Below are 15,026 nucleotides of genomic sequence, written 5' to 3' on the forward strand. Positions count from 1 at the left end.
AGGGAATGGCCTGAAGTTGTGTCAGGGAAGGTTTAGGTTGAATATTAGAAAAAGGTTCTTCACCAAGGAAATGGCTGGGCAGTGGAACAGGCTTCCAGGGAAGTGGTCACGGCACCAGCCTGACAGAGTTCAAGGAGTGCTTGGACCATGCTCTCAGGACAATCACATGATGTGATTCCTGGGGAAGGTGCTGTGCAGGGCCAGGAAGTGAGCTCAGTGATCCTTGTGGGTCCCTTCCAACGCAGCACATTCTGTGATTCTGTGATCTCTGGCTAATAAACACATATATCATCTCCAGCCGGGCATGCACATTAGGCCAAGTTACCCCCCTGTGCATCTGGTGTCGTACTAAAGTAATGCCTGCTTCTTAGCACTGTATTGGTGTTAAGGAGTTTTATTCTCCATTTTCAGTGACAAGACCATGCCCATGTCCAGTCTTTCCTTAAACACCCCCAGGGATGGTGACTTCACCACCTCCCTGGACAATCCATTCCAATATCAAATCACCCTTTCTGTAAAGAAATTATTTTTCTCAGTGTGTTTCCAAAAGACTGAGCAAAATTCATCAGAGCCATCAGTGTGGGAGATAGTTACCTCTTACCCATGGAATAATCACTCCAGATCCAATGTCTAACTCATAAACACTTGCAGAGGTGTTTCAAGGCCCTCACCTTGCTATCAAAAAGGGTTTTCTTCAACAGTTTTACCTTAGCACAGTAAGCAGCTGTCCTTCTCTGGATTTACTGCCCTGTACCTGGCAATTTGGCTGTTTATAGATGAACTGGTAGCTTCCCCTAGTGACTTGTATTCCCTTCTCCTCCTCTGGGAGAGGAGTGCTGGAGATTTGTACTGGGTATTTTTTCCCCTGTCATACCAACATAACCATCTCTGTGTCTTTAAATTTATTTAAATAATAAAACACCTATGTTCTCTAGGGCAGTTTGGATTACCTGGCATGGCAGTCACTGAGTGTGAGCTTTCCTTTGTTCCTGAGGCTGATGTAGAAGAGGGAGCCAAATGCCACCAGCAGTGACCGTGGTACCTGAGTGGGGAGCACCCTGTGTCCAGTGCCTGTCACATGGCAAAGGCCTTGGTTTTCCTCAGCTAATCTGGGCTTTGTTACACCTCCTTCACCTCCTTAGTGGCATGTGAAGGCATCTGTGGTGTCCTGGTTTAGGGCAAATTTGGGAAAAAACCTCCAAAAGGGGGCCCCTCCAGAAAGCAAACCCACACGGCCTCTCCCCCCACCTGGTTCGGGAAGGATTCCTCAGAGAGAAGCAGAAAGAACCTGTTTATTTAACAGGCACAGCAACCCCCAGCACACAAAATGAACAATACTGGATGACAAAGCTCTTTCACTGCTCTGAAAAAGATGACAAATTCAGAAAGTCTCTCTGGGGGTGGTTGCTCTGTTATCGGTCCCTCCGGCTCTGGGGCAGCTGCTGCCCAGAGTAGGCCCCGTAGGCCACAAGGTGCAAACTCCCGGTGTGTCCCAGGTCCCAGTCCGGAGCAGGTTCAAGTGGTTCCAGAAAAGGGAAAGTAAAAACAGTCCAGGGAAAAATTCAGACTGCTTAGCTAAACTATGAGCAGAAGCAAAAAGCAAGAGCAAAGCAGGAGCAAGAGCAAAAGCAAAGCAAAAAGCCAAGCAAAAGCAGCACTATGTACTGCCCTGTCTGTGTGTCCTGCCAGCCCTGGGGGAGCGGCTGGTAAGAAACCCAAACAAAACTTTCACTCTTCAGTGCCAGTCTTGAAGGCACAGAACATAATATCCAGCATAAACAGAACACATGAATGGAGATACAAGCACCATAATGTCACCCTAGAACATGTGGTCTGGCTGCTTCGTCTGAAATGAGAGATCTCTGAATGTGCAGCTTCCAGCACTAGAAATGTTTCCTTATGAGTCTGTCACTGTGATCAGACAAGTGCAACCTCTGATTTTGTTACTCTGTTTTGATGGATGATTTCAGAGTCAGCCTTGTTCACTCAGGCTCCTCTTCTTGGCTGCAAATGGTGTAACAAATGTGTAAATGAGTGAATCATGAATTATTCATCCACCTGCCTTTCCGTGAAGCAAGTGTGGAGGCGTTGCTCCCTCGGTTATCTGTGTGTGGCTGCAGCAGGTGGTGGATGGTCCCTGCCACAGGCAGCAGCTGAGGCAGCAAGTCTCAGTGAGCTGGGTGCCTTCACAGCTCACCTGGCTCCAGCGCCACTGCAGCTGCTTTTGTAACTCAGGGCTAACAAGTCCCACCAGACCTCTGATTGCTCTGCATTGCTCACCTCAGGTTTCCATGTACCACACAGGAATACTAGGAAATGTGCTCTAGAAGCCAGGGCAGAGTGGTGCTTGAGAGGATCTGCTGTGTTCAGCATCAAGTTATACACATTTGTCAGGAGCAAGGGGGTATGTTTTATGTTATTCTGTTTATTCTGCTGCAAGGCCTGCCATCACTGAAAAATCAATAGGCTATATTGATACAAAAATACCAATATAGGAATATATTTGTATTTTCTCCAAAACATATTCTTTTACATTCCTCAAAATGTTGATTCTGAAGATGACTTTATGCATCAGATCCCAAAGTAGTAATACGGCTATTTGTGATCTCTGAAGGCAAATATTCCACAGCTGGATTATTGAGATTCTTCTATTCCTCAGTCCTTTCATTTGAGAGCAAAGAAAATATGGAGAAGGAAATTATTCTGAACCAGCTTGATTTCAATTCAAGAAGAATTTTGAAAACTTGGTCGAAAATCACAGGGGAAGAAACCTGCAGTGTGATGGGGATTTGAAATTTCCACGATCTCAATATCTACTTAATGATGCTTTCTTTTTAAAATTCTTATGAAAAGGTTTGAGAACTGTTCAGCCATGCAATATCCTAGAGCATGAGTGTCTGCTGTTAATTGCTGGCTTCTGGAAAATCAAGGTGTTAAGAGTCACCAGTTTGCTTTGTTGCTCTGGAATGCAGTGCAAAAGAATGCTGAACAACCACAAACAAGACAAGCTCCCTGCCACCAAGGGTATGTAATTTAAAGATATACAATACTGTACTAGACATGGTATCATAGTTGCCTTTTCTATGTAGTTCTACTTCTATGATTCCTTCTTTTCACTCTCCTGTGTTCCTTAACTCTTGCTCTGGAGAATGAGCCCTACCTGCATTGCCTTTGTGGACTACTAGAGCATTTACTTGGAGTGAAAAATACAGCACATTTTATCAGCTTGTGGGTTGTGGAAGTGATCTTCACAGCTAGATGGCAATAAAAGAATTCCATTAGACCTCCTTCAATAAAAAGTGAGAAATGCAATGTTGTGAGAGCATTAGAAGCAGCTGCCTTACTCTAATGTCAGTGACCGTCTCCTTCAATTTAAATATTTGCAATAGCCATAATTAAACACTTAGTAACTGGCATTGAGTTAAAATAGAAATACCTTAGTCCTAATGCTGGGCAGATTTTAATTTTGATTTATATCCTCCTTGGCTTTGTGCCTGGATAAGTTTTGTGATTTACAAGCTGTTTTACACAGTATAGAAATTGTCAGAGGGCAAATTATCTTCTAGGTGAGTAACAGAATTTTTACTTTTTCTGGAAGCAGCTCCCTAAAGAGATCAATGTTATGTTCTCCTTTTACTGTTTTAAGACTGAAGAAATTTATGTCTCCAAAAAGACGAATGGCCTGCCTGGGTCAGTGAATCCAGACTCTGACTTCTGGAGGCTTTCACATCCTCTAAACCTTCTAAAGAGTTTTTCCCTCATCCTCTAAAACAGTGTTGAAACTGGCAAGCCTCTTACATAGTTACTGTCATGTAAGAAGACATGTTTGGAACTTAGGCTGACCATGCCTTCTGAAAAGATGCATAATGTAAACAAATATTCCTTGGGGTTTGCCCTCATTCTTTTGGAAAAATGACTGTAGCAAACCATGGCATAGTATACAAACCAGAAATACAGGTCTTGACATTCTTACACAGATATTTGCCATTATGCTGTAGGAGCTCTGATAATTAGGTTTCAATTTCTTAAAGCTTTTGATGCTAGCAGAAAAAAATCATTATATAATTAATCATTTTATCATTATAAAAGAACATAAAAAATTGAATGATATTACAAGCCCCCTGCACATTTGTATTCTATTGTACCTGTAAGACCCACATTTTTCTAATCACACTGTAAAGGTGAAATAAGAATAAAACTCAACCTTGTAGTAAATAGGTACACTGGGATATTTCCAGCAGGCCTGAATTTGTTCCAAATGTATTCTATTTTAGATCAGAGCGCAGTATACAGGCTTTGGCTCCAGTTCTTGCTGCTGCAATGAGCTCCCTTTTCTGAACTGCCTCTCTGTCCATAAAGCCATGCTGAAGTGTTCTGAATTGTCTTTCCCGACTCTCTTCCAGTTCTTTCCAATGGTTCCATTGAAAAGAATCCTGCAGGAAGGACAGAGAGATGATCAGACTGCAGGTCATACAGTGGTCCTCTTTAGCAAATGCACTAAACTTCTATTTGATAATCCTGCTGGCTGACAACACAGTTTGTTTGCTCACATGATTGGGAAACTTGTTAGCATCAAACTTGGCATGATGAACAGAAAAGCAAGCAGAGTGGGTTGCCCAGTTTAAGATGACTTAAACACTGCTGCAACTCTCCACAAAACCATGGGAATGATAAACTGTAACATGCCTTGGGTGGGAGAGGGGTGAGCATCCCAGTAGGGTGTGATGGGATGTGTGTGATAGGAAGCTGGGAAAGACAAGAGGTGGAGATGGGGTCAGATGCTGTCTTGGTGGGATGAGTGTGTGGTGGTAAGAGTGGATAGGCAGGTGTTGAATGGTGAGTCCTGCTCTGTGACAGCAGAACGTGGGAAAAGAAGGTGAGGTCAAGGCCACGGCTGGAGAAACGGTGCCTAGGCAGGGGGCAGGGTGTTGTTATTGCCAGCCATGTATGGCACCATCTGCCTCTGCCCCCTTGCCAGTGCTGGCACTTGAGCAAAGGTCTGTGAACAGCAGGTCTATTGCAGATCTTTCCTCCTTATGTAATAACCAGACCTTGCTTGACACGATTCTGGTTTTCTGGGGGCTAATCTTCAAGAGTCCTGCTTGCTTTTTACGCTCCATTGTTTTCTCTGCAATCTTCTTCTGCAGGTTTAAAATGCGTTCATCTTTCATGGGCCTTTCACCAGACTGGGACTTTTTCTTTTCTTCTTGCCTGAAAAGTCAAAAAGAAACAATGAGAAGATAAAATATTATCATCCCACAGAACAAGTCCATCTGAGCACGCATCACCTTGGTAATAATGAATTTGCTCTTGCTTCTGAGATCCAGTTAGACTCAAAAGAGATTTAAATCATATAAACATAACTTGCATGTGGTATTCACATTTGCCTCTTGTTGTTTACAGAACAGCATTACTAAACCACATCAAATAATTTTTTCCCACAGGATGCCATGATGACAATATCTTAAGTATTTCAAGCCTGACATGACATTCTTTAGGAAAAAGATGTGCAAAACCTGGGATAATAGTGCAGCTCTTTGCTTGTGTGAACTATGGAGTTTGCCTTATATGATCATTAGTATTCATCTCAATTGCTGTACTCCTTGGCATAAAAAAATTTTTTTTCTGTGTAATCCCAATGCCCAGATACAGAATCAATGGGATGGTGATGTATTAATTAACTTTAGTTACTCTGTGTGAGCATAAATTGATATCAGCATGTGCAGCCTAAAAGTAAGGCATACCAAGGACATTATTGGATAGTCTTCCTTCCCCCCCCCCCTTCTATTGTAGCCAATTTTCTGTCCCCTGGAATTTCCATTTCATCTGGTTTTACATACTTTCACCCAATTGGCCCAATTTACTCACAACTTCTCCATGTAAGTTACACCATGTTACAGAGTGACTCACTTAATATCCAACTTTCTCTTTTATTCAATATTGCCCTCAAATTTAGCTTAGTAAGATCATATTGTAGACTTAATATTTTGTCATGAGCAGCTGTATGATTCTCTGGCTAGATTCAGAGCTAAAGGAAGTGTTAGATCTTCCAAGGAATGTACACAATTGTATAGCCATGTTAGATCTGCTAGGAGCAGCTGGCAAAGGATAGTTTTATAAAATGACTTTTTATGTTGCAGTGGTACAACATGACAATTGCTTTTATTGGAAACCAAATAAAGACTGCAAATGACCCAGAGCAGAGTGCACTAGGGCACTGTGCACTCATTCTGTAGCCCTCATTCTGTCAGTGGCAGGACTCGTTTCACAGACAAGTTGCCTTTTGAAAAGAAATGTTTTAAACTGAACTCTTTCCTTATATCTTGGGTGGTTTCAGTGTAAGACACACTTCTCAAGAATTTGGCAGATGGGGAAGAATGAAGAAGTACCTTCTGATGCTAAACCCACCAATTTGCCTTTAGAAAGTGTCTGTATCAAGGTTCCAAGGATCCAAATATTTCTTTCATCTTGGGAGAGATAGCTTTTGCCTGCCTTGTTAGCTTTATCTCTGCTTATAGGAAACTCTCTGTGATAACAAGTTTTCTTCAGTGCAGCCATTCCAGACTAGAGGTCCCCAAATCCTTAGGAACTGGATGAAGGGAAATATGACCTGTGTCACATTCTGAAATGTGACGTGAACTCTAAGTAAGGGACACAGTTAAGCTTGGCTTCTCATTTCCAATTACTTTTCCTGAGACATTCCCTGAACCCCTCTGCTCTGTGTGTCATGCTATCTGGTTAGGATAATGTTTCCTTATCCTCTTTAAGACTGTGATATACTCTGCTACACTGAGATTAATTTTAACACTATATTGTAAATCGAAAAATTCTGTGCTATCACTTAATCTAATTGAGGACATAGTTTATTTCTATTTGCACTGTATGAAGGCATTGCATTCCAAAGGATATAGGAGAATATAACAGTAGAGTTTTAAGTAAATACTTGATGATTAAATCTTGTCTGTGAGAATAAACAACAAAATCTTTCCTAACATGCAAATCCAGATTCTTGTAAATACAATTAAAGTAAATACAACAAGAGGTTTAACATCAGGAAGCAGCAGCAGCTGCTTCTATATTAACATTGTAAATAGTTGCTTATTTCCAGAGTAATATTCATTCCTCTTCTAAATGTAGTCTTGTGCCAGTCATCTACACTATTCCAAAACACTGCCAATCCCATAGATTTTTAGATGCCACACCATATGATAACAGAAATTCCAAGAGAGGAAGGAATGAAAAAAGAAATTTTAAAATTCTGTTTTTCTGTCATCAGTTGAGAGCTTTGAGGGCTCAGGATAGAAAAACCTCTTATGATCTCTGTCACTTCATATCATGTATTTCCTAAGGAAGTAAGGTAACAGCCAGTCAGAATGGGCTAGTACACAGAAAAATCCTCTCCTGATCAATAGAAAATTATGTGATAATTTATGAAAATTCTTCTCAGCTATTTAAAAAATGGGAAATTTGAAGATTTGCATAGAAGTTTCCTCCTATAATCTATATTTGGCTCTTCATTTACATTTTCAAACTCCAGCTTTCCGTCAAAACTATAAAGAGATAGATGTATGTAAGAGCTGTAGTCAGCTCTTAACTGACTCAATATTTGTAGGAGGTTGAGTAAAAATGACCACTTGACCATTCTAGGCACCAAAATATCAAACAGCTAGGACTTTGTTTATATGCTCACCTTACAAAAAGGAGTCTTGTGCAAAAACACAAATATTTTTTTAAAAGCAGAATTGCTTATAGTGCAAATAACAATATTAAAAAAAAGTTTCTTGTAGCCTCAATGAGTAGGGCTGTCTATACTTCACAGTACCTTGCCTTTTTCTGTTCTACACCATGTAATTCTAAGTTACTGCAGTTAGCAAAGTGAATGTGTCTAATTGTTAACAGTTCACTATTAAGGCAGTCACTATTTTGACATTTAAGAACACTACACTATTAGTCTGATTACTGTTTTGTACTAATGTAAGTGATTTAAGCACTCAAAATCTGGCTCCCTCCCAAAAAAATTAACTTATTAAGCACTTCATTTTAGGTGGGGAAATGATTGTTATTCATAACGGTGTTTTCCTCATGTGAAGTAAAAATGTTGAAGTTGCATAATCAAAGTTCAGTCACTGAATCACAGAATGGCTGAGTCTGGAAGGGACCTCTGGGGGTCATCTTGACCACCCCATCTGCTTAAGCAGAGCCACTTGAGCTGCATGCCCCGGTCTATGTCCAGATGGCTTTTGAACACCTCCAAGGATGGAGACTCCACCACCTCTCTGGACAATCTGTGCCAATGCTTGGTCATCTCCACAGTAAAAAGTGTTTCCTGATACTCCTCTTGTCCCCTCAATGGCCACTGTTGAGAAAAGTCTGGGGTTTTTTTACAGCTTCTCTTCACATCTTCATATTTCTGATCCATCATTACTGATAAATTTCCCCCTTTTGTTTCAATGATAGTGAAGAACTCATTTCCTCCTCCTTTTTCTCCTTCTCCTCCTTTTCCTGCTCTGGCTGCCTTCACACTATGCCCAGCCTTCCCCAGCTCAGGCCAAGAGAGGGGTTACCTTTCTCTCAATGTGTGTGGTTGATGCCCCTTGTCAGGGAAGGATTTAAGCCCTGGCAGTGGCAGGGAGAGAAAGGATTGCTCTGCCATCTTGGCAAACACTCCATCATTTGTAATCCAGTGCTGGGAGCCCAGTGTGCCACAGCATTACCACAGTGTGAGAGGGGCATCCAAGGAACTCTTGACTTGGTGGCAGTCTGTACATCTTCCTCACACGCAGGGAACTCAGGGAGGATTAGTGCTGCTCTCCTCTGACAGCTCTGAACCATGTGAAGGGGGAGAGCTTGCAGTCCCAGACCTCGAGACCAGCACAACATAACTCTACCCCCCAAACCACAGAAAATGTGGATGGAGGGAGCCTCAGACCAACTGGTTTGAACTATTGTGTGACCCTTAGGGCATTAGACTGATAGCAATAATACATGTCCCTCACTAGAATGAAAGGGACTATCTCAAGTACACAGCCATGTCATGTGAGCACATTAGCATGTATTCAAACACACACAAATCTGCTGGTGCTTGAGTTTGAAGGCTGAGAGCAGAATTGCTTGTCCACTTCAAATGACAGTGCTGATTTTCAAACTGTGTGAAATTCTAGCAGTTAAAGGGATGTCCAGTGTATGTACCATCTTGCAAGCACTCACAAAGCCACTGCTGTGATAGATGCCATAGCTTGCAGTCTATTAAAGGCCAATGTCTCTGTAATTTTCCATGTTCCATTTCCTATTTTGTTTAATATAGCTCATTATATGCTTGCAAAATGTGCTTCTTTTGTGTTGATGTATGACTGTGAATGTTATTGAAAGGAACCTGCTTGGTAGGGACCTGATTAATCTCCAGCTGTCACTAAAGCAGGTGTTTAGCATAGTTTAGCTGCCATACTTGAGCTGATTAGTAGTAGCCTTCAACATAATGAAATTTAGGATGTAACACATAATTTTATATTGATGCATAAGGCTGACTTTATGGGGACCACTGGTAAGATTTGCTATTCTATCCCTATAATGATGAATCAATTCTGTAAACATAAAAATTAGCTTTTTACACCTCCTGTGCCACATATCAAGAATAGAACCCAAACAATTGATCACTGACACTGGTTTGAGAGGAACTTCAGGATTCAAGATCTGCAAATAAGGTTTAATACACAAAACCCATAGTTTCTATTGAGAGAAATAAAAAATGCATGAAAGTGTCTAGCATTTGTAAATGCCATGGCCAGCATGCCATATTTCTGTATTAACAAAAATAACACCAGAGATTTGGATTCTGTATGAAAATGCATGAAATACACTCCCAAAGAACGACATTTTTAGTGTACTATGATGATGCCTTCTTATAGGAATTACTTCCAACATATACATAAATTGTATACATACATAAATTGCCTAGGAACCATGAAACGAAAATGCCTTCTAACATCTATAATGAAACATTACATTTCTTTATTTAGAAGCAGACAGGGCTCCATTAAAATTACTGTATAATTTATCAAGAATCTGACCAGATTGACTGATTGAGTCAGAGGCTTGAAATTTAGTGTATAATTTAATTTGGATTCTACTGTCTTTGGCATGCTGGTCTGTTCTAAAAATCATTTCAAATGGCAGAACAAAAAGTGAATCAAATCTTCTTATTCAAGCACAGCTTATTTCAGGATCAGAACAGTTTTAGTTCTGAATTAAGCCAAAGAGTCTAGTTTAAAGGAACTCAGCCCTATACAAAATTCACAGACTGCACATCTAGAACAGATGATTCTTTAAGCAGGTACCAGTGAAACAGGTTTTATGTCGTACACAAGTTCTTAATGCTTAGTTTGCCTCTCTAGTGGAAAGCAGTGGCTTGAGTTATTCCCACAGGATTTCACAATACTGAGTGTTTAGCAATGAGAGTATATTTCTAGCTCCAACTCCATTTCAGGTTCTTAAGTCTTAAAATCTTTTCTTGATACATGCCATAGAAAAGAAGGTCACTGCTCTGTGGAGTCAGTCCACTGCAGCTGCAGTTATTGATTCATTAAATACATTAAACTCTCTTCTCAAGCACTAACATAGTAAAACTCCAGTCTTTGGAGACTGGCTATCAGCAACAAACCAAATTACAGCTGAGAAGAGTGAAAACTAAAGGAATACATCAATACTGCCTTCTGTAACTGAGATGTAGAACTGGATGATAAATGATTAACATGAATTGAACTCTGAGAAGCCACCTTTGGCAATAAATGTGAATCCAAGACATGTCTAAAAATATGTGTTTGTAGCCTGATAGAATATGCCTTCTGAATGTCAGCCTGAACATCAGTTGGCAAAAGAAATATGGCAAGACAAGGACTCATCTTTCAAAGACACAAAAGGGAAAAGATAAAAGACAATTTGAAAGGAAAAAGTGGCAAATATTTAAGATGCAGTAAAAATGGTGTAAGAGCAAGAGGTGTGCCATGTTGTATACTTTTACACAGGCTTTCTTCCTGCTCAGCTTTATTTGTTAATAGCTTTAACTTAGATTTTAAACCCCTGTGGAAGGGACCTTTCTTCTGCATATGTGAAGCATCTGTGATGGTTATGTATCCTTTATGACAACGATTAATAAAATTGATAATGAATAATAAATATTAGTCATGAATGCAGAATTTGCTCAGCCTGTAAGCACAGAACTTCTTTTTGATCTAGTGCTATAATGTATTTAATTTATAGCTCATTATTGCTATCAAAAAATCTTCCTAAAATATTTTTAACTTCTAGAATAAGACCTTCCTTTTAACATTACAGATGAAATTCAAGGAAGAAAAATACAGCTCTAATATTGGTTTGGATGAGAATGAGAAACAACTTTAAGTGTAAAGCTAGGATGATTCTAATAACATCAAATTAGTTCTGATTAGCTGAAAAGGAACAGAAGAAAGGCAAAACTTCTTGCTAAATTTATATTATTGGCTCTGAATCCTGGGGCAATACTGTCAACACTAGCCTATGGAATGTCTTCAACCATAAATGATGAAAAAGATTTGTTAAATCTGATGAAAATTATTTGCAAGAATTAAAAGGAAATCCTGGGCCCAGTGTAATCCTCGACAAAAGTACAGAAGGCCTGTATTTTGCTCTCTACTTGTTCTTCTCCTCAAGGGCTGGCAAAATATTAACAAAGTTGCAATGTCTTAAATGTCACATGCTGTTTTATACTGACTTGAAAGCAGCTGCTCGTCCAAGTTCTGCTCTGAATTGGGAAATCTGGTCCAGTTTGTCTAGAATAAGTTGTTCCTTAGCTTGTTTTTCATGGATTATCTGATCTCTCTTCTCTTCCTCTGCTGCCTTCTGTGCTTCCTTGAGTAGGGCAAGGCGTTCACGCAGTTCCACTACTGACATTTCAGCAAATAAACCATGGCCACCAGTCTAGAGAACACAAAATATAGGTTTAAATAACACTGTAAATACCAAGGGGAGAGTAAATGAGTAAACCAGAATATTTTGACTGTGTTCCAATTCACACTGAATATATTCTGATTTCCAGAAATACAGGGGTGGTCCTAAACTAACTGGTATTTAAAAACTGTTTTAAAATCTAAAGCATATCTTTCATAAAATATTTAAAGAAAAACCATTGAGAAATATATAGAAGATTAATCATAGATACAATATATTTGCTGTCAAAAAAAAAATCTACTTGACTTTTAGTTTTAATTAGACTTTTGAATTTTTAAAATGTGTAAAACAATTTTTTTTAAATGTGTGAAACCAGAACAGACTTTACACTAAAAATATGCATTTTTTGTATTTATCTATTTCCAAAGTATGCATTTGATCTGTAATGTTATCTACTATTTTTATCTGAAATTATTAGGACTAAACAATGCTTCATACCCAGAAAATTCAGATCCTAATGCCCAAATTTAAAATATTTGAACCTGAATGTTTAATGAAGGCTTTTTAATAGCCACTTTGCAACGTGAGTGATAATGAGATGCTGAGATCTAAAGTGAGACTTCTGCACTTTACAAACAAAGATGGATCATTTCCAAACAGCTTTGTGAAGGCTTTCAGTTTTAGGCCCTTGCTCTTATACATACTTTTCCTTTCAAGTCCAGCATTAAACTTGAAATGACCATAGAGTTGTATTCACAGGAAGTGAAAGGGAAATGTTTTGCAACAGGGTATATATATCTATATCTCTATCTATATCTCTCTATCTATCTACCTATCTATCTCAGTGGTAGTGTTTGAGCATGACAAGCAGACATCAAACATGTCTAGGAAAGAGAATTTGCTTGAGGCATAGAGTGGTAGAAGCTAAATGTTTTGAGTGTCTGCATTTCAAAAATGCTCAGTGAAGCCACTGAGGTAGTTCCTAAAATAAGAAAAGTTCTACACTCATGCAGTAGATACTGCTGGTATTCAAGCAATTAAAGTACCACAAACAGAAGAACTGGTAGTTTAAAAATTAGGAGAATGAATGGGAATTTTATGTACAAATACTTAATTGCACTAAGCCTGAAAAAGCCTTTTGTAGAAAGAAAACCAGGGCAAGCTATCACCGAAAGTGTGCCAATTCACTAGAGTGCTACTGTAATAGTCAGTATGATGGAACAGTGAAGTTGTGATACAGAATCACAGAACAATTTGAGTTGGAAGGGACCTTAAAGATCAGTCCAAATACCCTGCCATGGGCAGGAACATCCTCCTAACCAGGCTGCTTCAAGCCCCATCTAGCCCAACCTTGAACACTTCCAGGGAGGGGGCATCCACAACTTCTCTGAGCAACCTGTGGTTCATCACACTCATTGTAGAAAATGTATTCCTTATGTCCCATCTGCTACTGTGCTTCTGATCACGTTAACAAATAAGAGATTCCTGGATGCTGCCTAAGTCCGGCCATTGCAGAACCCAGTCCCAGGCATATGAATTGTGCATCAACAGCAAGTCCAAGAAGTTTGAGATACAGTTAATACAGTTATTATAAATTATAGACTTACACACACAAGTCATTTACACAGAATTGTAACAGCTCAGAAGGTTTGGGTTCTCTTGACAATCTCTTTCATATACCTGAATGTTGACAGTTTTAAAAGCAAAGGAAATCAATCTTTCTAATTACCATGACCACCACCACTGCAATATAACTAAGTATACATGAGTCCAAACTTTGTGTTGATTCAGTTCTTACCCTGACTGACAAATCTTTGCATTTGTGAAGATGCACAGAACATCTTGTAATCGCTGTCCAGACTCTTTTTGTAAGATATTGAGAAACCCAGATCCCATTGGCAAAATCCAAAGAAATTTCAAGAGGACTAAGATTTCACTTGCCATCAGAATATTCTTCTTGATAAAATTTTCATTTTATAGACTTTTTCAATGTTCCATTTCATCTAACTTTTGTCATGCAATATGACAAAATACAACATGTATGAGGTCACTTTGTACTTCAGCCATCCAGACTGTGCTATATCTGCAGTACACAATCCCTCTGGATGTGTGAAACACATACAGTACACATTTATGTAAAAACAGTAGTTTCTCCTTTTGAGCTTACCTCTGTTAAATCAACAAACTTATGTCTGATGCTAGGTGTAGACTCAAGAGCTCGTATTTGTTGAATGAGTTCATATCTTTTCCTGTTCTTCTCCTCCTGTTCTTCTAAAGCTTGCCGGAGGAGTTCTCCACTTTCTTCGCAAACTTGCTGAACTGAAAGATAAGAATTAATCTCAGTTAGCTGTTTGCCTGTTTTAACAAGTAGTCCATCTGGAGGAAAATTCAAATGCTTTAATGAATAATGATAATAATACTGATCTAAAGGTACTTGAGGGAACAGTCTGGTATTGGTGGGAGGAATCATTAAAGAAACAAATGAGTACTTCCCACCTCCACCATCTATCCTTCCATTCAGCACATAAATGTACTATATACATACACAGACACTTTGAATTACTGCTTTGTAATTTCTGCTCTCATTTGTACGTACTGTTTTATTACTTAATAAAAGGATATTATAAAATAGAAAATATTCATTGTCTTCCAAGCTATGTATATTCTAGAAATGACTGAATTGCAAAGGCTGGTAGGCTCTGCTAGTCCATTTTGGAGTGACTTACACTCTTTGCCTGCCTCAATCCTTATGAATACAAGTATGGAGATACACAAGCAGAGAAGTCTGCATTTGACAGAAAAGTAGAGTTATTTATACGTGCTGGTTTTAGCTGGAAGGGAAACTGACTGGTTGCAGAACATTAGTGATGTATTTCTCCTGTTTAAAGTAAGAGTCATTCCCATGACAGTAGCTTAGAATTTCTGATCTGCCCATTGCCAGCTGATTCCTGAACTCACATTCATACATTCATGGGAACGTATGGCCTGGATCTTTCCCTCAATTTCACTTTCCCTCCTGTAAAAATTGTAATTGGCCCACTAAAAGAAAGATGAAGTAGCTTGGGGATATTTAGCATCAGCTCTCATTTTTTCTGACAATATAT

At 39.3% G+C, this 15,026-nt stretch overlaps 1 protein-coding gene across 1 annotated transcript in view; it reads right to left on the reverse strand.

The window, feature by feature from the left end:
• Positions 1 to 2,405: 2,405 nt before the first annotated feature.
• Positions 2,406 to 15,026, reverse strand: part of CFAP99 (cilia and flagella associated protein 99) — a 54,599-nt gene continuing 41,978 nt past the window's right edge. Inside the window, exons 13-16 of the mRNA XM_054633430.2 lie at positions 14,090 to 14,241; positions 11,747 to 11,952; positions 5,052 to 5,211; positions 2,406 to 4,433 (exon numbers count right to left, since the gene is read on the reverse strand). Of these exons, the coding sequence (XP_054489405.2) occupies positions 4,266 to 4,433; positions 5,052 to 5,211; positions 11,747 to 11,952; positions 14,090 to 14,241 (686 nt within the window). The 3' untranslated portion in view covers positions 2,406 to 4,265. The remainder of the gene's footprint in view (positions 4,434 to 5,051; positions 5,212 to 11,746; positions 11,953 to 14,089; positions 14,242 to 15,026) is intronic.

This window comes from Agelaius phoeniceus, chromosome 4 (genome assembly GCF_051311805.1).
Source record: "Agelaius phoeniceus isolate bAgePho1 chromosome 4, bAgePho1.hap1, whole genome shotgun sequence".
NCBI lineage: Eukaryota > Metazoa > Chordata > Aves > Passeriformes > Icteridae > Agelaius > Agelaius phoeniceus.